Source organism: Monodelphis domestica, chromosome 2, assembly GCF_027887165.1.
Source record: "Monodelphis domestica isolate mMonDom1 chromosome 2, mMonDom1.pri, whole genome shotgun sequence".
NCBI lineage: Eukaryota > Metazoa > Chordata > Mammalia > Didelphimorphia > Didelphidae > Monodelphis > Monodelphis domestica.
This window is the reverse complement of record NC_077228.1, coordinates 489,679,825-489,704,776: the sequence shown is the minus strand read 5'-3', so window position 1 is coordinate 489,704,776 and position 24,952 is coordinate 489,679,825. Positions and strand designations below refer to the sequence as shown.

Genomic DNA, 24,952 nt, shown 5'->3' with positions numbered 1-24,952 from the left:
TTATATAAGAAAGAATTAGAAAAAAGGAATTAACAGTATTGCCCAAGAGGAACAAAACTTTGCCCAAGCAGCAAACTCCATGAACATTAAAATGGATCAAAAAGAAGCCAATGAGAAAAGAAATATTAAAACAAAGTCAAAAAACTAAAGAAAAAAAAAAAGAAATTATAAGGTATCTAAGGTACCTCAGAGCAAAAATAACTGACTAGACTTCAATGGATAAACCTGAAAAGACTTGGTGCTGTCAACTTAAAAATAAGATATCGTGAGGAGAGACAGACTTGGTTAGAAAAACAATAAACTCAGTTTGGGAGATGCTGTTGGGTCCTCGGGTAAGTCTTTTGCTTTCCTGACTCTCAGGTTATAAAAATGTGTAATAGTACAAACACTGATCTAGTTCACATTGCTATTATGAGAAAGACACTGTAAACTGCAAAGCACTGTGTAACTGTGAATAGCTTATTACTATTAATTCAAAGTGACTAAAAAAATAAGTTTTAAGCTTAATGCCAGTAAAAACAGTGAAACTGCTTTCAGGGAGATGTTAGAAGTCTCAGTAGTAATAAGGTAGAGTAATATATTACAGGTGATACTCCTTAATTAACTAGTCAATTAATTTCTCTTAACATCTAAGGCTGGGATGGCAAATTTATGGCATATATGCCAAAAAGGGCACACAGAGTTCTCTTTGTGGACACACAAGCTGTCGTCCACCAGAGTTCATTACTAGAAAGGCAGAAGGACTGGAGGAAACTGTTCCCTTTCCCCTTTCCACCACACTGAAGAAATTTTTTTTACTTTATCCTCTCTCCTCTGCCCAGTAGCCTAAGGAGGTTAGGAGAGGAGAAAATGGTCTCTAAAAGGTTCACCATCACTGACCTAAGGCATTATTTATTATTCACTCTATTTGTCAACAATAATTTAGATAAGACCTTTTAATAATAGCAAAGTAATATTTGCTACTTTATAAGGCAAGAATGTTTTTATAGAAAAACAGAAGCACAAATAAAATCAAATGGGAGAAAAGAGGACTACTGTTATATTTTTAAAAATGCAAAGTAAACAAAAACAGAAATGTTTCATTGCTACATAAATAATATTTTGTATTACTATAGCTCCCTCTGCTGTAGAAGAAAATGAGAATAGCATTTTAAGTTGGACATTCATGTTATTTTTCACATTAAGAGAATAGAGATGGTCACAGAGATGGTAACTGAAGCCCTGAGTGCTGATGAAACCAGATGAGATAGTAGAAAGAGAAGGAAGCAGAGAGCCTTGGGAAACACCCCTGATTAGTGCATGTGACATGGATGAAGACCAACAAGAAACTGAGAATGAACAGAGAAGCAGAAAGAGATCCAAGAGAAAGTTGTATCATGAAAAGACAAAGACCAACATTGCCAAAGACTGCAAAGAGGTTATTTCCATTGGGCTCCCTATATAGATGCTCTCATTTCTTATTCAGACCTTCGTCTTCCTTTACCTTGAGGTTCAAAATCCTAAAGCTATTTCGGACTCTTTCCTCTCTCCTCCCTATGACTAACTAGATGCCAAATTTTGTTGATTCTACCCTGACCACAATTTCACACTCATTTCTCTTAACTCCATTTTCCCTGCCACTATCCTTGTCCAGGCCCAAATCACCTCTCATGTAGACTGTCCTAATAGCCTTTTCAGTTAGTATTCAAACCCTTTCTTCGCCAGGTATTTAGGTGCCAAAATAATCTAAGGCACAGGATGTTACTCTATTATTCAAAAATCTTTGGTGATGTTATTAACTCCTTGATAAATTCAAAATTCTTCATCTAGAACTGAAGAGTCTCCACAATATGGCTTTTCCAGCCATATTTCTCTTTAATCTCCTTTATATCTTCAGTGTGAAGGATAAATTGGACTATCTACCATACTTCAAGCTCAATTCAACTTCTAATCAACATTCATTTTATTAAAAACCCTAGGCCAAAGATAAAAGTTGAACAGTTGTAGCCCCTTAAGGACATTACATTCAAAGGAAACAAACCTATTTTAAATATTATAAGTATCCATGAGATAGTCACAAGATAATGGGGAGAGGAACTAATGGCTGCCATGTCCTATAGAAGTCTTTGCTGTTCTTCAATATGTCAAGGTCTTCCCTCTGAAATAACCTGACATTTATTTTGTATGTATCCTGCATATACCTATAAATCTACATTTATTTTGTATATATTGCATATGCCTATAAACATATACCTCCCCACTTCCATAAAATTTTGTACCTAGTATCTCTAGTACCTAGTAGGTGCTTAATGAATGTTTGTTGATGGACTGATGGACATTCATTTCTTATTTTACCTTTCTAAATTTTTCATCTTTTACCTTTCTAAAATTTTTACCTTCCTTCAGTCCAAGTGCTATATCCTTAATTTTCCTGATTCCTCCAGCTGAAAAGCATTGCTTATAGGAATACTTTTTGTCTTTGAATATTTGAATTTATGAATGTTTACAGAATTGAACAGGAATTAATGCAAAATACAATAAGACTATCTTCTAAGGGTTTAGAATTTTCTTTCTTTTATTTGTTCTACATTTATTTTTTTAATAAATGTTTTATGTACAAAATACTGTTAGGGTTATAAATATTTTCAATGAATCTAAAAGGAGAATATGTTTTCCAATAAAATAATTAAGTCAAAATAATTTCCAGTCTCTCTTTGTAACTGGCCATTATGAGGCCTTCTGTTCAAGTGAGAGGCTTCTTGGTTCCTGCTTGCTATGTATCTTTTTTGAGAATGACGAGTCCATTTATGCCTTTACTTCTGCTTGGTACATCTTGACATTTGTTTATGCTGCATAAATACCTCTGGTTCCCTTTTTGTGAGGGTGGACATAGCCTATAATCTCCAATTTTACCACAGTGCTCTAACACTGTCCTGGGGACACAGAGAAAGGAATAAACAGGCTACAGGCAGAACACATGAGAGTAAACTTAGAGAGAAGACACTAGCATAATTAAGGAGGCCCAGGAAAAGCTTCTTGTAGCAGCTGAGATATTAGCTAGAATCTAAAGGAAGTCAGAAAAGCCAGGAGCTCCAGAAAGGGAAGACAGTGAGTGAAAACAGCTAGAGTTGAAAGTTGGCGTGCCATGTGGAAAAAACAGCAAGGAGACCAGGGTCACTGGACTATAGAGGTTATAAAGCAGAGCATGGTGTAAAAATTCTGGAAAGTCAGAAAAGGGTTGAAAGGTTCTTTTGAATCTGTAGGAAGCAGAGAGCTACTGGAATTTACTGAATGGAGGGAGTCAGGGTGACTGCTAGACCTGTGCTTTTAGGAAAATCAATTTGACAGCCAAGTGGAGAATGGACTGCAGTGGGAAAAAGGAACAATTGGTAGGACACTGTAATAGTCTAGGTGGGAAGTGATGAGAGTTTACAACAAGGGCTATGGCAATGTTATAAAGACAAAGTGGCATGTACCTGAGATATGAAGGTAGGACCTATAGGAGTTTCCATATTATAGGGTATTGGGTGAGGGTGTCAATTAGTTGAAAAACATTTACTAAACTTCTACTATGTGCCAAGCACTGTGCTAGGCACTGGGGGTACAAAAGAGGGAAAAGACAGAGTCTACCTTTAAGGAGCTCCCAGTCTAGTGGAGGAGAAAACAGGCAAACAAATATGTACAACTAAGCTTTATACAGGATAAACATGAAATAATAGAGAGAAGGCAGCAGAATTGAGGCATTCGATTGGGATCTGAAGGAAGTCAGGAAAGCCTGTAAGCAGTTGAGAAGAGAGCATTCCAGGCATGGAGGATGGCCAGAGAAAATGCCAAGAGTCAAGACATGGAGAATTTTATTCATGGAATAGTTAGGAAGATAGTGTTGCTAGACTGAAGAATATGTGGCAGGGAACAAGGTGTAAGAAGACTGGAAAAATAGGAGAAGCTTTGAATACCAAGAGATGAATTGGTAGCAAATTCTCAAGGCAGTAGGAAGTCACTAAAGTTTACTGAATAGGAAGGTAATGTCATTAAACTTAAGGAAAACCATTTTGATGGCTGAATGGAGGATGGATCGGTGTAGGGAGAGACACGGACCAAGTGGATCAATTGCTTCAACCAAGCATGAGTTGATTGCAGGCCTGCACCAGGATGGTATAGGGGCAAGAGAGAATGAAGAGTTGAAGAGGACACCTGAGTTGTGAATCTGGATGACATGGTGGTACTCTCAAGGGAAATAGGAAAGTTGGGAGGAGAGGAAGATTTGGAGATAGTGAGTTATTTTGGATATGTTTGTTTATAGGACACTTAGTTGGAGATGCTACAATGGAAGGCATAAAAGAGGGAATTCTTCTCCAAGTAACATGTTCTTGAATTTAACACAACACTAAATATTTGAACTCAAGTGTTCTGCATTTCTATTTTGCATGTTTTACTGATCTAGTTTCTAATTTTTAATGAGTACCAAACAGCTTTCATGATTACTGCTTAAAGTATAGCTTAAGAGCTGGTTGTGCTCCACCATCATTCCTACTTTTTTCCCATGATTTCTCTTAAGGTTCTAGACCTTTTTGTTTTTACAAATGAATCTAATTATTATTTTCGTATCTCTATAGTACTCTTTTGGTAATGTGATTACTATAGCAATAAGAAGTCTATAAGTAATTGTCATTTTTGCTATACTGGCAAGGCCCAGATGTGAGTACTGATTATTCCTCCAAATATTTGTTATTATTTCCTTGAAGTGTGCTTCTAATTATATGTTTTGAGTGTATGATGAAAGATTAACTGTCATATATTTGATGGATTTTGTAGTTATAGTTGTAAGGGTTAAAATAGGGGTTTTGACAAAATATGAGGGAAGCTTTTAATAATTTAAGTTTTAATGAAAATATAGTAGAGTCATAAATTAATATTATCCCTTTAAGTCAAGAGTAAAGAAAGCTTCTAGCAGTTTTTAACAATTAACAATTTAATTAAAATAGAGATATTTTAGGATATAGTATCCTAAATAGTATCCTAAAAGGATATAGTAAAGGAGGGAAAGATAGAAAAGAGGAAAGAGGTTACTAATCTTATATCCTATAAATATACCTAAAATTCCTAATACTATCTAAAATTCCTAATAACTACCTCTGTCTTATGAGGACCGCTTCTTCTTGCTTGGTAAACACCAGGCCTATCTAACCTATACTATCTATAAATGATTCACTAACTCCCTAACATAATAGATAACTACCACTCACCCCCTCCTTCAATCAGTTTTCTATAGCAGTCCAACTGTCAGTAGCCAACTGACAGCAGATCCTTGCCTATGAGAGAGATCTTCTGCTCTCTAGAGATCCAAGAGGCAAAAAGCCCTTTAAAGGCTAAAGCCAAAAGCCCTCTCACTAAGCTTAGGCCCACCTTTATATTCCAGCAACTAAACATCAACCCACACTATCAGCAACCAAAACCCAATGACCAATTCAGTTGGAGAGTCAATTGCTGACACAGTATATGGGGAGTTCTCTATTATTTCCTCCTGGATTTCAAAAATATTATAACTAAAAGTATATTAAATATTATAGAGTTTTGTGGATTTATTTTGTATCCTATTATACTTTAACAATTAATAGTCTCAATAATTTCTTAGCTGCTCCTCTCAGTTTTCTAAGAAAACCACATAATATTAGAAAAATAAAGATAGCTTTATTTTACTCCTTGTCTACATTTAGACCTTTAATTTCTTTTCATTTTTGGGTTATTGCTATTGCTAACATTTTCAGAATTATTTGAAATAATTTTAGGTAAAGGAGACATCCTTGATTTATTCATTTATTAAGAAAGTGTCTATTGTTTGCTCATTGCCAATATTGTTAACTTTTGATATATTAAAGATAAACCTCCTTTGTCAGGATTTCTAACATAAATGATTACTATATTTTATCAAAGGCTATATGTACTTATAGTCACCTGGTTTAGGTCTCGTTTTGATTTTTAGATGGTTACTACTTTGTTTTTCTAATGTTGAAATCATCTTTTTATCAGTGGTATGAATTCATCATATTGATTGTAGTGAATAATTTTAAAATGATTATTTCTGAAACTTTTTTTAATCAAAATTTTACCTGGGATTTTAATATTGGAGTAATATTCATGAGTGACATTTGCTTATAGTTCTCTTTCTTTGCTTTACTGTCCTGTGGTTGAGGAATTAAAATTGTATTTAAATTGTATAGAGTTTAAAAGACTTTTCTTTCTCCATTTTTGAGAATAATTTAAGGTAGTGTAGATATTTAGGTGGGAGGAATTTTCAGGGATAAGAATTTTAAGTGTATATCTTGCCCTCCTATGTCAAATACTTTATTTGTAATGAAAACAAATTAAATAATTAAACGTGACATACATATATAATATATAACAGTCGGATTGAGAATGGGAAAGATACAAACTTCATTTATTTGTAGAGCTTCAAGTACAGATGGGACATTCACTTAAAGCCATCCTACAGTAAACTTTTTTTTTATAGGAAATTTCATTCAAAAAGATGGAAAATCTGAAATTCATTCCATTATGAAAGGTCAAAAATATTTCTAGGTATTAAAAGTTAAATAAGAAAATCTTACTTTAGAAAAGATTACTCCCAAATTATCTTCCTGTACCACAAAAAAGAACAATCAAAATCAGGATATTCATCCCTTGTTATATTTAATTCATCTGAAATCTGTAGAAGAGTTTATCATACTATGATGACTGTTGTATCCATAAACATAATATATTATAATAGATCATCTATTGATAGATTACACAGTAAAACTACTTGACAATAAAATCATATAAAAAAAAAGAAATCTACTTACTTCAGTGTTTCAGCAAGGAAGAAGCTCTGCTGTACATCGTCATATGCTGGAGCAGAAGAATATACATCTTTGATCCCAGAAAATCCACCTCTGACTCGACAATACTTTTCAATAGCCTATGACAGAAATGAAAGAGAAAAAAGAAAAAACAAAACAAAAAAACCCAGAACAAAACAATTCCATAAAATTCAAGACTGGAGGGGAGAACTTCAGCAAACCATAATATACTGAGATTTGATAAGTGAAAACTGGATTTCTAATTAAGGGGAATTTGATCATCAAAAACCTCAACTGAAGTACTTTCCTTACTGTGAAAAGGCCTTTCCCAAACCTTTTAGCATTTTAAAGAAATTCCTTACCTTTCTATTCTTAAAAATTAAAATGGAAGGGTTTTTCCCTATTACTTGATGAGATTTCTTTCCCACAGAGGGCTGAACTATTCAAAATCTAATAACACAGTAAAACCTCACCAATTCTATAAGTTAAGACTACTGCTAACAGAGTACTGCCTAACACAAATTCTTGCTTCCACACATCTGATGTGTGGAAAGCCTTCATATGTACTGTCTCTCTCGTAAGAGCAATGAGGACCTCAAGAAGAGAGACTGCCTGACTTTTCCGTGTATATCTCTGAAGCTTAGCATAATGATGAATAAATTTAAATGATTTATATTTAGCATGTTGACTGCATAATAAACTGGTGATTCTGAAGTAAATACTCTGCTCTTACAAATTATTCTTACAAATTCTGTTTGCCAACCAAAATGCTCATAATCTGCCCCTTGCTCCCTTCTAGTCTCCTTACACTTTACACACCACAAGTATTCTCTAATCCAGTTAACCGGGCCTCCCTTCCTTTCTATTCCTCAAAAAAACATATTCCATCTCCTGACTGAGGGAATACTCTCCTTTCCTTATTTCTACCTCCTGGCTTCTCTGGACTCCTTCAAATCTCAGGTAAAATCTCCCCTTTTATAGGTTATCTTTTCTTATTCTTCTTATTTCTTCTTTCTAATGAGCATTTCCAATTTATTTTGTCTATCACTGGTTTGTTCACAGTTGTTTGCAAGCTGTCTACCCTATGCCTTCCTTTACATCTCCTTAGCACAGTCCCTGTCACACAACAGTCAAAAGTCTTGTTCTCTTCCCTTTTCCTTTCCTCCTAAGGAAAACAGTGGTGTAGAGTTCAAGCTTATTTACAAAGCACTGCACTGGGAGATTATAGAAAATTGCAAGTATTATCATCTCACAAATGAAAAGAATAAAGCAAACAAAACTGTATATAATTATAATGACCATGAAGTTTGGTCCTAGAAAAGAGTTCCCTTTAGAGAAAACTAAGTGGTGCAGTAGATAGAGCTCTGGATCTGAAGTCATCTTCCTGTTTACATGTAGTCATGAAAAGTTGGGCATGACTGAAAAATGACTGAACCAAATTTCCCTACTTTAACTACAGCCGTGGGGAAATACAATGTTGAATAAAACACTGGACTTGGTTGATGGGTAGTCTGGCTTTTCCAGAATTAATTTTTTCAATTCATTTTTTTCTTTGTCATAAAAGAGACTGTGTCTATGGAAGAGAGGAAGGATATCTATAAATGAAATGATACAAAACAAAAGATTTTTATTTTTTAAAAAGGGGAAAAATTTTATGTTACCATATATCTTGCTATGGTTCTTTTTGTTAAGTTGGTTCCATGGTATAGATCAAGATTTCCTTGGTTGTGAGGAGAAGGGACACTTTAGATGGGAGGTTCTTAAGCAGATAGAGGACTATAAGTATACTGCAATTAGTCAATTGAAAATGGGGATATAGCTTATTTAGCTAAGGGGACAAGAGAGTGAAAGTAATATCATTACAAGTAGAACTAGAAAGAACCAGAACTAGAAGAAGGGAATTGAGTCAAACTGTATGGTTCTGGTTTGGCTGCAGGGATTTCATACAAAAATAGGTAACAGATACAGAAATTTAATAACAGTGTTCTTAACACAAATGCATATTGTGCAAAATTTCCTAGCTTTATGAGGCCAGTCTCATCTTCTTACTTTGAATAAATCTGCTATAGCTGGACATCTCCCAAAATGTCATCTATTACAATGACTTTTTTCTAATTGGGCTAACATGCATCTGTAATTTCATCAGTCCAGAAAAATATAATGGAATGCCTCTATGATTTTATACTTTGTAATCTCCATAGAAGACTCACTGGAAAATACCCTCATCTTTTGATAGCATATATATATTACTTGGGCTATCCTTTGTCTCTCATCATCAACAAATGCTACTTTCTTTTATGGTCATATGTGTCTTTTATATAAATTGAAACTACAATTATTTTATCACACTAAGGTCTACTTTTAAACTGACCATATGTGACTGTAGGGGGTTGTTTTGACTTATAGGATCATGACAGTCCATGATTAGCATCCAAGTAGCATTCCTAGAAAATTTCTAGCAACAATCAGCTGCAGTCAGTTGTTGAAAACAAGAATCTGGAAAAAAGCAAGGTCAGTACTAAAATTAAGAACATAGTATAGCTAGCAACCCCACTACTAAGTTTATATATCAAAGAGATTACTGATAAAGATTGACCCATCTGTACAACAGTATTCACAGCAATGTTATTGGCAAGAGCAAAAAAATAGAGGAAATATCCATGTGCCCAAAGATAGGGTAAAGATCGATCCATATGGAACATTACTGTGCCACAGAAAATGGAACAGAATGAAGAATTCTCAGAACAAGAGGAAATTATGCAAAATGAAGAAAGAAGAGTTAAGAAAACACAGTGACTACCAAGTATATAAAGGCAGCATTAAGGTTAAAAAACTCGCATCAAATACAACAGGCAATATTGGCTAAACAAATAGTAAATCACAAAATCATAAGATTGTGTGTCTTATTAGATGCATCACTTTTTTATACTATTTTCCTGAACTATTATGGGGGAATATATTTTATGTAAGTTTTTGTTTATGAATTTGTTTGGTGTGTCTATGATATCAAAACAAGATTTATCAATTAGAAAAGCCTCCAAGTGATCCTGCGACCACTTGAAAGCACTGTGTAACTTTACCAATGCTCCCCCTTCTTCCCTTCAATCAATTCTGAGCCCAGCTGGGTGTCCATTTTCAGAGACTGTTTGAGACAAAGACAGTATAGGGCTGATCTCACCAACTACTTCAAATGGGAAATGCCAAGACCAGGGAAGCTTTTGCTTTTCTACTTCTCTCTTTTCTCACCTAACTGGAGTTACTTTCCTTGTATTTTGGTGGATCCTACTGAGGAGAGGTTTTTTTTTTTTTAAGTGTTCTTGGATTGAAATCCAACACTACTCTTTTGGTTTTATTGGTAATTAGAAATGTATAACATTTCAACTGAATTATAACAAGATTCTGGAGCACTGTTGCAAAGGAGAAACATATTCTGAGTTTCAAACTAAAGACTTAAAAAATTTTTTTGAAAGATGGATTTTCACATATTAGTACTGAAAGCAACAGAGGACATTCTTATTAAAATCTTTTTTTTCTGTCTATTCTTTATGTACTATACCCATTTTATATTTATTTTGACTGGAGTCAGAGGGTTGAGAAGACCCTGTAACATCTCGTTCTGCTTACTTATAAATACCAATGATAATACGATCATTGAAAAATCACTACAAAAATGGTGCCATCAGAAAAGGGGGTCTAATGCGGAAAATGAATTTAAAGGATTAACTTTCAATGTGCAGGAAAACATTTTGAGAATCACTTCTACTATCCTGGCATATCAGTTCCTTCAACTATTAGATAAATAAAAGTGGGTCTTTTTAAATGCTGAATAAAGAACAGGAGAATAGAGAACATGAAGTTAAAGGTCACTGTAGGAAGATTTCATTTTTTCCTTGCTCCCCAATACTGAAATGATTTTTCACTCACCTCTGTTGCCTCCCAGCCCCACTGCCTGTATTTAGGGTCATGAGTGAATCTCCACATGTACCAGTAAGTTTCAATTACTTCTGGGCGAAGGATGTAATACTTTTCATTCTGCCGTACCGCTACAGCCTCTGCACCACCGTCAAATTTGAATGCTTCAGGACCCAGTTTTAACACTGTAAAGAAAGAAACAAACAAGATAAATGAACAAATTCTCTGTTAGGACTCCCCCACCCCTTTTGAAGGCTGTTTAATATGAGAGACACTGTAAACATGAAACAAATCTACTTTTTGATTCTCAGTTTAGAACAGCTTAGAGCAGCTATTAAAGTTTTTAAATGAACTAAGACTTTTAAGACACACTATATATTGGTTTCTCTTGAATAATGCACTCCAACCCAGTGCTAAATGAAAGTACAATAACACTTTGGGGGAAAATGCCATACACTTTCTATTTTATTCTCAAAAGTTCTAAGTTGATTCACCCTATGTAAAAGAAAAACGTGTTTGGGGTCTTGGTTTTTTTGATTGTTTGTTTTTAAGTGAGGAGAGTTTAGAACAGTAAAGTCATCTTGGTTTGTAACTTTAAGAGTCATTCTTGACTCTTGACTCTTACTCAACTCACATATCTAATCACCTGCCAAGTATTTTCAATTCTGCCTCCACCATATCCTATCTATCACATCTATCCCCTCCACTCTACTCTCATAGGCACCATCCTGGTTAGGCCCCGAGTACCACTTATCTGGTCTACAGCAAGAGTCACCTCATTAGTCTTCCTACCTCTAGTATCTCTCCAAATGCATTTTCCACAGAGCTACCAAAAGAGATATTTCTAAAACATAGTCTGACAATGTCACTCTCCTGCTCAATAATCTAGTGGTTCCCAATTACCTCAAGAACAAAACAGAAGCCTTTGGTAAGGAATATGATGTTCTCTATCGTCTGTTTCCAGCCTATCTTCCACACTTCTTATGCTTCATTCTTGGTCTAGCCAAAATTGAGCCTTCTTACGCTTCTTTACACACAGTATTCCTTTTCCCAACTTTGTGCATCTGTACTATACTATTTTCTGATCTCAGAATGCAATCCCTCCTCATTGCCATAATTCCTGGTTTCACTCAATGAATGAATTAAAATGCGTTTATTAAATTTAGAATGTGCCAAACATTGTCCTAGGTGCTAAAAATGGAAATAGAAAAAGGAACAATCTCTGCTTTTAAAGAGTATACACTTTAATCGAATAAAACAACATTTAAAAAAAGTCTTTTATATGGCAGAAGATAATTTAAGGAAGTCCTAGGAGTATTGGGGTGAAAGGAGGGGAGAACATCATGGCCCAGAGGTCCTTAGATAACACCAGCAGGTCAGATGACAATGCCATGGATCTGGAAGGCACTAACTTGTTCTAGATATTCACTATCTTTTAATGATAGTAATAGATTTTTTAAAAAAAGAATCATATAGTATGATTTTTTTGGTTTGTTTTTAATGAGCCCTTACCTTCTGTCTTGGAACCAATACTGTGTATTGGTTCCAAGGCAGAAGAGTGGTAAGGGGTAGGCAATGGAGGTCAAGTGACTTGCCCAGGGTCACACAGCTGGGAAGTGTCTGAGGCCAGATTTGAACCTAGGACCTCCCATCTCTAGACCTGGCTCTCAATACACTGAGCTACCCAGCTGCCCCCCCCCTTTCTTCTGTGTACACAGTGTATACAAGGTGAATTGTATAGAAGCCCGAGAGAGACAGAGGAGACACACCAGGGAGAGGAGGGCTGGGGGGACAGACTGTTTAAAAAAAAAAAAAAAGAACCACATTCAGACAACACTCAGAAACCCGATGGAGTTGGTGGGGTGGGGGAGCTGGACAAAGCACCCCAGAGGAGGCAAGGAGGATCCTCCCCAAAAGTATGTACAATAAATAAGATTAAAAATAATTAACAAGATGAGAGAGCCCCCACCCCCACCCCATGGGGATAGAGGCCCTTTGAGAAAAAGTATTGGCTGGCAGGGCAACAGGAAGGGAACCCACACTCCCTGGGTCTGCCACTCAGACACAGATTTTTCCTATTTAGGGTTACTAGTGTTTAATTCACAACTAGTATTCAACTCAGATGTCATCCCTCAAATCACCTCACTCACCAAAAATATCTTTTATTTTATACATACTTATGTGTGTATGTGTTAACTCCTGTCAAAGAATGCAAGCTTCTTGCGGGCAGGAGCTATTTTACTTTTTCTCTTTGTATCATTAGGGCTCAGCACAATGTCTGATACATAGAAGCAGCATAACAAATACTTGGTGATTAAATAAGTGACATCGTGCTAGGAGGAAAGCCTGCAGAAAAGTAAGAGCAAGGAGGCCAGAACGGCTGTCACACAGAGTAATTTGAAATAAGGATGGAAAAATTTTCTGCTGATAGGATAGGCTGGGCTACAAATGCCAACCTGTGGAGTCTGAACATAGGCACACCATGGCTTTCTTAAAATGGACCCAGAAGAACATAGTACTATGGAGAAAACTTTAACAGGGAATAGTATAAATGAATAATATGGAAATAAGCATCGAATGATAATACATATATAACGCAGTGGAATTGCTTGTCGGCTCTGGGAGGGGGGAAGGAAAAAAACATGAACCATGTAACCATGGAAAAATACTTAAATAAAAAACAAACAAATAAAACGGGGCATAGTACAGAAAATCTTATCACCTTTTTATTTATTTAAATTAAAAAAAAAAAACCTTTAACCTTCTGTCTTAATATCATTCTGGGACAAAGGAATGGCAAGGGCTAGGTCATCAGAGTTAAGTGCTTGACCAGGGTCATCCAGCTAAGACAGTCAGAGGCCAGATTAGAATCCAGAATCTCCTGACTCCAGATCTGGCTCTTTGTCACTAAGCCACCTAGTTTCCCCTCTCATCTCTTTACTCCAGAACTGGTTAGCACTTTTGGCTGGGACACCAGGCTGCTGACTCACACTGAGCTCATGGTCCACTAAAACCCCAGAACCTTTTCAGAACTGTTGTTGTAATTAGGAAGTCATTTTCTGAAACTTAAGTGTAAGGCATTACAATTTTCCCTCCTGAAAGTATTAGATTCAGTCTAATGTTTTAGACTGTCAGAACCATTTGGGGTTTTGACTGGCATCCAGTGTGCTAGCTCTCCTCAGTTTTATGTCGTAAGCAATTGAGCAAGCATGTCATCTGTTCCATTATCTGAGTCATCACCAAAAATATTCAGCATGACTCTTGTGAATCTGGACATTCAATTGCTTCTAAATCCAACTGATTTTGTTAATACTATAAGTCCAGGTAAACTTAATAGCTTTCCTCTTACCTACTAAATTGGTAACCCTATCAAAAAAAAGAAAATAAAAGTCATTTTGGAATCAACTGTTCTTGAAGAAATATGGCTACTTTAAAAAAAATCATTGCTTCCTTTTCTTTTCTAGACATAAAATAGTCATCTTTTAATAAAAGGCTTTATAATATTTTCTAGAAATTGAAATCAAGCTCACTGGGACATAATTTAAAAAAAGAATATTCTTTTCCCATACTTGGAACAGTAATGGTCCTCCTCTATAATGTGGTATCTCTTAATGATCTTCTGGATTCTGAATATTCCTGACAATGGTTCTGTAATCACACCAATCTCCATTATCAATTCCCCATTAGCCACCTTTTCCTAGCTTTCCAGTTAAAATGAGTTCAGAAATTTATAGGAAACTAAATCCAAGAAAGAAGCCAGTAGTAGAACCTATAGCCTCTATGTTGATCCAGAAATGCATGAAATACAGGAAACAAAACAAAATTAACTAGGGATCTTAACATGAAGAAATCTTATCATTCACATGTAACTGATTCTTGGTAGAATGAAACCCATGACTGGACTATGGCTCTGGAAGGGAAGGGGGAGAGAAGATACATATAAGGTAATTTGTTTCTGTTTCCCCTGCCAGATAGAATCAGAAGCAAATAAGGTTTGATTAAGGAGCTCTGCCTTCTCTCTATTTAGTTTTATTCTATACACCATGAGGAAGGGTTCAACTGATCCCCCCTTTTAGATTTTGCGGTGCAGCAGAAAACCTTGTCCCCTTTTGTCCTCCTTACACCTCACCAGTTGCAGGTCATTCTGAGCCTACAGCTGCTAACCCTTTATTTACGGCACTATGCCATGCTTTTGCTGTCATCCTCTGTTAGGCTTTCATCTTTGATATGCCTTTTAAAAATTTTAAGTTAACTGTGCATGTTAGTGTACACAACTCTCCATTTTCCTCCTTATTAAGAAGTTACTTCTCATGTAAGAATTTAATTCTTGAAAATTCCCCTTCCAGGGGGATTCCAGGGGAATAATCTCTTCCAGGATAACTTCATCTGTAGAACTTTAATCTATTGGATCCTTCCTATTCTACTCTGAACCCTATGAAATCTGCCTACTCAAAATGTTATATGATGCCTAATTTTTCTTCTCTTCTTTATCACAAACCTGAAAAGGGAATGGAGATCATCTCTTATCATCTCTGTACCCACCTCACCCAATGCATGTCCACTGCAGCAAACAACATTTCCAGCTCCGTATCAGTTCTAGATTAGAATTTCTTCTTGTAGATCCCTCTACTTCTTGAAGAATTAGATTATTACTGAAGAACAACCAAGAAATTATTAGCTGCCCTCCATTTAACAGAGAAAGAACTCCGACAGCCATCTACATAATTGAAGTCTCTCATCACTACTCTAGTAAACTGACCCCTTTATCTATATTCTCTTTTTTTTTTTTAACAGGTGGCCCCCATAGCATGACACAATGACAAATTTATCTTCTATTGATTAGCTTCCAAATACTCTTTACCATGTTTTTCCTCTCTAGTTCCTGGATTTCCTCAAACAAGTAAGTGTATCTTTTCACTATGCAATGCTATCTCCTACTCTCCTATATCCTGTTTCTCATTGATTAATTTTGCCCTTCCAGAGTCACAGTTCAGTCATGGGTCTCATTCTACCAAGGATCAGTTGCATGTAAGTGTTAAGACCCCCTTGCATTAAGCTCTCTAGTTCATTTTGCTTATTTCCTACACTTTGTGCATTTATAGATCAACACTTGAGGCCAGGTTTTCACAACTGGTTCCTTTCTTGGATTTTGGTTCCCTGTGAACTTCTGAATGTCAACTGTTATCCTTTTTCCTATCCAAATTCCATATCATGGTATCTAATTTGGCAAATATATAAGGTCCCTTTCCCCCTTCCCTTTCCTTGTTTAGTTTTAAGTCCTTTTGGCTAAATTTATAAAATATATTTTTTTTTCATTCTAAACTTTAAAAAACTCAAATAAAACAAGTATTTTCATATACAAAATAGGCCTCCAAAAAAGTACATGAAACTGCAAATAACTACTATATACAGTTTGCTTTTCCTGTTAAGAATATAAATCAACATGAAGGTCATCAGAAAAAACACATTTCAACTAACTTTTGTTAGATATATTCTATCCGTATATCTAGGAATCCATTATTCCTATATTTTAGGACATAGTCCAGAAATCCAAATCCCATTTGAAAACAAAATTGCATTAATCAGTATATACTACCAAATTATTGTTTTAAAAAAAAAAACACCTAAGGGCAAGAACCTGTACTCCACTAAAAATCTTACTTCAACTTGATATTCAGATAATGATTCCTTTTTGAGCTTTGTTCAGTAAACCATCACAAATCCAACTATCTGTATAAAGCCTGTACCTAGGCTTTCATCCCTCCATCTTGTCCACAAAGACAAAAAATTTCCATGCTCTATCAATATATATACCCTGTCAAGAAAGGAGAAGGAAGTTAATTTGGCATGATTTTTTTTTTTTGATGAAACAAGCTGTTTTTAGTTATAACAGCCTTCCTTTTCAAGGTTCTCAAAACTCATCTCTTTCTCTTTTTAAACCCTTACCTTTGGTCTTAGAATTAATACTGTGTCCTGATTCCTAGGCAGAAGAGTGATAAGGGCTAGGCTAGTTTAAATGACTTGTCCAGGGTCACACAGCTAGAAGTGTCCAAGGCCTGATATGAACCCAGGACTTTCTGTCTCTTGCCTAGCTCTCAAAACACTGAGTGAGCCACCTACCTGCCCCCAAAACTCATGTCGTTTAACATAACCGAAAATTTTGCCAAAATATCAGTCTATTTCATTGACCAATAGTTTTCATGCCATTATCCTCTTTGTTCTTAGGATCCAAGTAATATTTTCTTTGGGGGGACAAGGGGGGGGGTTGTTTTTTCCCCCAGTCCTGCAACACCACTTGTACATGCTATGATTTTCCTAGCATCACTGACAATAGTTAGTCATTATGTAGACTTTTTCAAGTTCGTGGGTAAAGCATATCTGGCTCCTAGCAACTTGAGCTCACCAAGAACAACTAAGTAATCTGATCCTCCTCCCTTATCTTCAGTTTTAATTGCCTGATAATTACTTTTGTTCTGTCCTTCCAGGTCCAAAGATCATATTCCTTGGCAAAGAAAACAGATGCAAAATAAAAATTAAGAAGAGGAGCAACCAGCCCATCATTGCTGATTATCATCACCCAGCTAATCGGAGTCAGCCATTCCCACTTTAGTCTCCATTATTCCTCTCCAACTACTAAAATCTCTTTTTTGTTCTTAGTCATCCCGCAGTGGCGTTAGCTCAGTCTGGGCTTTTCAGGCTCTGAGAATTGTTTTTAGCACTAGAACTCAAATTATAGAATCTCAAGAAGTTGAAGTCATTCAGTCCATCCAAAGCTTCCTGAGTAAGGATCATCTACACAACTGGCTGGTCATTGTCTGTCATACTTGATGGAGACTAAAATGACACTGTGCTGCTGAGGTGTCTGTGTATCTGGCTGTAGCTGAGGAAACTAAAAAGAGTTCAGAAAGCACCAACACATTCCAGTTACAAACAATCTGTACAAACATTTGGAGTGGAGATGTCTCTAGATTTCCACTGCTCACATTTCTTTTGAGCAGATACAGTTCTGCTCTACTCATTGAACAGCACCTTCTTTGATGTGGGCACTCCATACTGGATGGTCATGGACCAGTGCCTCCAAGATGCATGAATGATACCAAAGTTCTTCAGACAGACCTTGAGAATGTCCTGGTATCACTTCTTTTGACTTCTGTGTGAGCTCTTCTCTTGAGTGAGTTCTTGATATAATTGTCTTTTAGCCAGTAGAGTCTGAACATTTGACAGTTCAGCTCAAGAAAGGACCCTATTGTCTGTCTGTCTTATCTTGCCAGGTGATTTTCAGAATCTTCTTAAGACAATTCAAATGGAAGAGGTTCAATTTTCTGGTATGGCACTGGTAGACTGTCCAGGTAGACAATAATGAGGTTGGCACAATGGCTCTGTAGACCTTCAGTTTGGAAGACAGCTTAATTTCTCTCTCCTACTTTCCTTAGGAGCTTCCCAAAACCTCAGCTAGCCCAGTCAATGTATAAAATGGCCTCATCATCAATATTGTGTATCTCTGGAATGTATACCACACCACAGAAAGTGAATTTATCCACAGCATTCAAAATTTCTTCATTTGCTATTGATGGATCTACATATGGATAGTGCCTTACTGACTGGCAGAGAACCTTTGTTAGCACAAGCAGCAGAGAAACTTGCATCACCACAACATGTCATACCTAATCTGAAATTATGTAATTCTGTGATATTAAATTATGAAGGGATAATGACTTTTGGGGTGGTATGCAGCAGAATATTAAATATTAAATACCATACATCATTTTTATAAAACTATCACTAACCAAAAATAACTTAAGTATGTCCTTTGAAAGAATGACAGATGGAATTTGACATCAATGTTTCAGAACAAATAGGAAGTATATAAAAGAAGAGATTGGCCTTAACTCTTATGTAACTGGTATTTGAAACTACTACCTTGAAGACCTAGTTTCCAACCTCACAAATAGTTTCAGCAATGTTACCTATAAGTAAACCCAATGAATATTAAATAACAGGACAGGAACATTAACACTGAGGTCATAGAACAAAGTCAGTCTTAACACATGATTCAGTGTAGTTAGTAGACTTGGGGTTGAATCATGCTGGGGTTCAGTTCCTCATCAGGCCAATTAGAGAACTGGACTAGAATCAGTCTCTTTGATCACTTTCCCCAGTACTTTCCCCAGTAAATCTACACTATGATCCCAAGGATCCTAGGGGACATCCATCCCAATACAATTCTGTTGAGCGGGAGAGAGAATATAGATGAAAACAACATATATTCAAGAAGCTATTGCATTGTGAATTGAGATGTCATAACTTTAAACAAGAAAGGAAAAAAAATCATTTTAAGGATGCCCTAAAATATAGCTTAAAAAAATGTACCATGAATATGATGTGTAGCAATGAGAAGTAGGATATATCTATTTGATCAAAAGTTTTGGATTAAGGATGAATCAAAAAAGCCAGAAAAAAAAGAACAGCAATGTGTGTCCAACAATGGCAAGTTATGAGGATAATAGCTACAAATTAAATAACAACATTCATTTGTGCACAATGGTAGCAAAGGGTTCTACATCAATCTTTATTTATATAGGCAAATAAAATCACAACTAGCAGTGTCATTTTCAAATATAAAATACAGTAATGTAATTTTATAATGATGATTATCAATAAGTACTCTTACTATAACTGTCACATGAAAGTTTTATAATAGGCATGTGAGCTGTTACTTGAAGTATTATACATAGCTATGTTTTGCCACTGAATTGACCATATTCAAGGGAAACATAGATGTCCATTCAGCATGCTAATAAGGCTAGTTACTGTTTTCTATTTCAAAAGCAGATCAATTACAATTTTTATAACTGATTTATATAATAAAACAACATTTGAAAACAGTACTGTAACATCTCAGCAAGATCCTAGTTTCTTTTAGTCAAGTAGTATTTTGGCTAAAATAGAATTTTTGACTTGTGAATTTTAAAATCTCCATCTTGCTTGGTCTAGCACCCAAAATTGTGCACACCCACACTACATGGGCATGTGCTAGTCAATGACAAATCAGAAATAACTAACTGCCCATCTGGCCAAGCTTGAGCCACCATTGGCACTTGTGAGGCACAGGAAGTGAGGTAGGGAACAGCCTCTGGAATTCGCTCACTTCCTGTGGACAGGGCTAGACACAAGTTCGTGCTAGAAGCTTGAGCAAGGTGGAGGCCTGCAGACAGCTTCCCTTCAGATCGGTCACATGAGTCAAGGACTGTTTCCTTCTCTACCTTGGCCTTTTGGGCCTAAACTCCCTCTGGCTCCCTGCCAGAGGTTGAGTAACCCCTTTCCCTTTTCTCCTCTCTCCTTCTCTCCCTCTTCTTACTCCCATTGTGATTAAAGCACCATAAATTCCATTCTGACTTGAATGTTTCATTTTAAGAATTTCATAAGTAAATTCCTTGGTGGCCATAGTTTTAATATTATAACAATCTTCAAAGGTGAAATTTTCACTACAGACTAGTTATAAGAGATAACTTTCATGAAATTTCTTCATTAGCTTTAACACTTAGTTGGTAAAAGAAGGCCTTCAGTTTTAACCTCAAAATATGAGGCTAAATGGCTATTCCAGCTACATTTTATTGAAATCACACACCAGGAATAAATGTAAAAATCTATTTCTGGCATAATATTTGTGTTTCAAAAGCAATCTCAAAATATGAATTCAATTTATAAAATTCTTAAACAGAAATTATTAACCATTACTTTTTAATGAATTATCAAATTACTCCACTATGAATTTTCATTAAAGTATTTGGCTTAAATGATTCAGAAAAATTAGCTGTTCAGTCAGATAACAAGCATTTAGTGTTTACTATGTACCATCCATTCTGTTAAGCACCAGGATAAAATAAAAGGGGGGGGAGGGGCAAGGGAGATATAAAAAAAAATTTTTTTTTTAAGAAAAAACAAAGTTCTTGCCTTGGAGGAAATAACATTCTAATGGGGAGACAGCATTTGATGGGTTGCAAGAGACCTTAGAGATCCAGTGGCTAGCACAGTACCAAGCATGTAACTGTTATCTGATAACTTCTAATTGTTTATCTAATCTTAATCTATTTGATTAAAGATGAGTGAACTAATGGGGCAGCTACATAGCAGAGTGGATGAGTGCCAGTCAGGAGAACCTGGCTTTAAATCTGGCTTCAGACACTTCCTCGCTGTGTGATCCTGGGCAAGTCACCTAATCCCAATTACATAGTCTATACTGCTCTTCTGTCTTAGAATTCATATTAAGGCAAAGAGTATGGGTTTTTTAGAAAAGAAGAAAAAAAAAGAAATGAGCAAAGGAGGATGAAGAGATTAAATTTGTCCAAAGAGCCAATACAAAAATTAAGGTAGAGTGGTTTTTAACACTATGATCAGGGAGTTTCTTTTTAATCAAAGGAACTAGCAATGATAGAAAGCAATCAGTGGATTAACCAAAAAAAAAAATTAGCTCTTAATAACAGATAGATGATTCAGAATCCTTTTTTTTTCTTGATATTGTCTGAGTAGTCCACAACTTATTCTCAGAAATGGACAAAGGCAAAGTGAGGAAATTGATAACAAGTTAGTTTTAATATTTCTCAACAGATTTGGTTTTGTGGAAGAAGAGGTTAATGATAGTTTGGATGTTAAAAAGACTCAAATAAGCTAGGTACCTATTCAGATAAACTTATGTTATACATATCTCCCCTGAAAATGTACATCCTGATCATTCTCTTACTTGAGTTCACAATAATTGATGATCAGATGTATTATGATAGAATTAATGACAAGAATATTTAAAAAGTAACTGAGCAACAGATTGTCCTATTATATAGTGATTCATTCTTTCAAAATTAAATTATAAAAGTAATAAACATTTCATACAGAGAAGATTCAAGTAAATGCAAAAATTTCCAAGCATATCTAGAAAATTGACTCCTCTTCAAATCCCAATAGCAGCAACTATAAAAAGCTAATGTGGGACCACAACTGCAGAATATTATCACTATTTGAAAAATAAAAATAAAGTATAATTGTATTCCAGCTTTTCTGAGAATACTTTTATTATAAAGATTATTATGTAGTAAATAACCAAATTAGTGAAATTTCTTACCCGTTCTGTCGTATGACTCATGACATGTATGTGCAATTTCAGCTCCAAGTTGTAAATAATGCCCAGCTTTATCCTTCTTGGAACCATCTGCTCCCAATGCAAACATTCCTCCAGCAAAGCAGGTCAAATGACCCATCTTTCTTTCCAAATGTCCATTCTTCCATTCTCCAATAAAAGTGAGGCCTCCATTGGATGTTCTAATAAGATGCTTTTCTATGGCCTATAAAATGAATATTTTTGAGCTTCTAAAAATGTATTAGTAGTGATCACACAAATTCTATACAGAAAACAAAAATGATAATAATTCATGTTCATATGGAGCTCACTACAGAAGATAACATTTTCAAATAAAATAATCCCTACCCTCATCAAACTTACAGAACCTTAGGCATAATAAACATAGATAACTATAATACAAAATACATGATAAACGTATTAGAGAGGAGTATGACAAAATAACAAGTACAAAGAGTAAAAGTGTGTTATCACTTGGCAGGGACAAGGAAGCCTTGAATGAAGAGTTAGGATTTAAGCTGAGCTTTAGGGAATTAACAGGCACAAAGGAGCAGGGAAGCTGTTCCAGACACAGTAACTTCATGAGACACGGGGAAGAAGTGGAAAAAGAAAGAGCATGTTTGAAGAGCAAGGAGTAGTTCAGTATGGAAAAGGTTGCAGAAAGGTTAATTTGGTGTCAGATTATGAAAACTCTGAATACCACAGAAGAGTCTAAATTTTAGTCAATAGGAGTTGTTAGATGGCTTAGTAGAGAAAGAACTCGGCCTGGAGTCAGGAAGACCCAAGTTCAAATAAAGTCTCAGATACTTCTTAGCTGTGTTACCCTCCCTGGGCAAGTCACTTAACCTTAATCTACTGGTGAATGAAATCACAAATAACTCCAGAATCTTTGCCAAGAAACACCCATGGACAGTACTGGCATGCTATGGCCTCTGGTGTCATTAAAGAGTCAGACTAAACTGAACAATAACAGGCAGTCAATGAAAGATCTTAAGCAAAAGAATGATGTGAACAAATAGAAAGATTAGTTTAGCAATAGTAGAAATAATTTATTAGAGGGGGGGAAAGATATAGGAGGAAAGTTCGGTTAGAAAGAACATTGTCCAGGTAGGTGGTCAGGAGGGATTGTTAACTAGAACTAGGCTTAGAGAGAGCAAAGTGATAGAAACAAAAGGCCTCCTTGATTATGGATAATTTAAACATGAGAGTTAAAAGAGAAGGAAGATTCAAAGTTAAAACCTAAGACTTTACATATTAGAGATGGGGCAGAATATTTGGTAGTATACTAGTGGAGAATCAAAGGAACCAAAGTGTTGACAGGTACTTGAGAGAGGGGAACAGATAAAGAGTAACACCAATTTTCCCTCCCCTCCCAGGCAGAGATGTTTGAACAATGGAGTCTGATCTGACTAGAGCTGAAAGGTAAGAGAAAATCCCCTTCAGTCTCATTCTTCTTTAGTTGATGGTATTTGTAATCCCCTTCTGGTACATTTAAGATGTCTGAGTCCTCAGTAAAGTAAAATTAGCTATTTATTGGATAAGGAGTTAGGTTATAAATTATAGTGGTAGTCTCTGGGTTACCGAGAATGACAATAAATATAAGGGTATAAATTAGGAAAGAGGAAACAGGAAGTCCCTGGACTATCTCCCTCCTATAGATGTCTTCAGGGGTTTGAGGCACAAGTCTGATGACTAAATCCCAGACTATCTTAATGTCTTTATAGATTCATGATGATATTTCTTGTCTCAAAGATATAGTTTGAATAAGGCTTCTGAAGGATAGGTAATTTCCTTCCTCAAAGGGAAAAAAGTCTCTATCCCACTATTGTAACACAGATGAATGGTCTGGATCTTTTCCTGCTCAACAGGGGATTTATAGATTGGTAGCTAAATAGGCTCAATAAAGATTTTGCTCCTTCCCTCTTCAAGTCAAAAGAGAAAAGACCAGCAGTCTCCAACTGCTCTTCCTTTTCTTAGCTTGAATGTTCCATTAGCATCCCCCATTGGCAGCTAGAGTTCTAATCTCTTTTTCTATGAGATAACCTTGCAAAATCCAGTTATTACATTCATCTTGGCATTTCTCTTTTCCACAGTAGTCAATGGAAGAAAAGTTATAGTCAAGGGAAGGAACAGGTGGGAGAAGCAGGAGGCTCAGCTATGGCATAGACCATTGGAGACAACAACATCATACTCAGAAGAGAGATCAGAGCTGGGGACATAGATCTGGGAAACATCTTTAAAGAGATCATAGCTGAAGCTGTGGAACTACATGAAATCACTATGGGAGATAGCTGGATTTTCAATCGGGTGATCCAGGGTCAGTCCTTGGCTCTATTCTTTGACCAAGAGATGTTGGGCAAATCTCTTTTGATTTCTGGGTATTATTAGTTCCTCATCATTAAAATGAGAGGGTCAGACTAGATGAACTCGGTCATCTGCTGTTCTAAATCTAGGATCTTGTTCCTCAACTAGGGAACACAAATTAAAATAGTTCAGAAGAGAACAAGAAATTGAGCAAAGAAGCACAGAACACTCAAGGACTCCAGGAGAGAAAATGCACTCCAGGAGAGAAAATGCAAAAAGGCAGCAAACAAAGTAAAACAAGATGAGGACTGAAGAAAAGGGAAATGAGATTCAGCAATTAAGAAGTCTATGATGATTGTCAAGACAGCATTCAATAGTAATAGTGATAGGGTCAGAAATCCAGTCTCCAGGGCCCCTTCAAGGTAAGGGCAATGATGAATTGGTTTTCAAGATCCTTGCAAGTGGGCTGGGGGGAGAAATATAAACTATATAAAAAACAACATCCATTTGCAACAATGGTTTTCTTTTTCTTGCTTTCTCAACTGTGGTGAATGGGGGGTGGGAGGTAGAAGAAAGAGGGAGAGAATGGGGACTTGAAATTAAAACTATATTTTAAAAAGTTACTTCATGCACTCAAGAAATGAGAATATAACATATGGTCAAATAAATAAAAAATAAAATATAGTTTAAAGCAAAGCAATTTCTTTTTAAAATTCAAAATATTTTATTTTTCCAATTACATGTAATAATAATTTTCAACATATATTTTCCAAAATTTTAAGATCCA

General features: G+C 35.8%; 1 protein-coding gene and 1 long non-coding RNA gene across 5 annotated transcripts in view; one reads left to right on the top strand and one right to left on the bottom strand.

The window, feature by feature from the left end:
• The window catches only part of MAN1A2 (mannosidase alpha class 1A member 2), a 267,616-nt gene that overhangs the window by 5,684 nt on the left and 236,980 nt on the right, over positions 1 to 24,952 (bottom strand). For 3 of the 4 annotated variants that reach the window (XM_001362742.5, XM_007485274.3, XM_056819264.1), the window contains 3 exons: positions 21,847 to 22,066; positions 10,743 to 10,915; positions 6,822 to 6,937 (listed from right to left, as the gene is read on the bottom strand). In XM_001362742.5, coding sequence (XP_001362779.1) covers positions 6,822 to 6,937; positions 10,743 to 10,915; positions 21,847 to 22,066 — 509 coding nt within the window. Of the gene's footprint in view, positions 1 to 6,821; positions 6,938 to 9,189; positions 9,315 to 10,742; positions 10,916 to 21,846; positions 22,067 to 24,952 lie in introns of those variants that run through there. The other variant, XR_008916779.1, reaches the window with a different exon arrangement.
• On the top strand, positions 23,193 to 24,681 carry LOC130457517 (uncharacterized). Its single transcript, XR_008916780.1, has 2 exons — positions 23,193 to 23,283; positions 23,955 to 24,681. It is a non-coding gene; the product is annotated as an uncharacterized LOC130457517 (long non-coding RNA).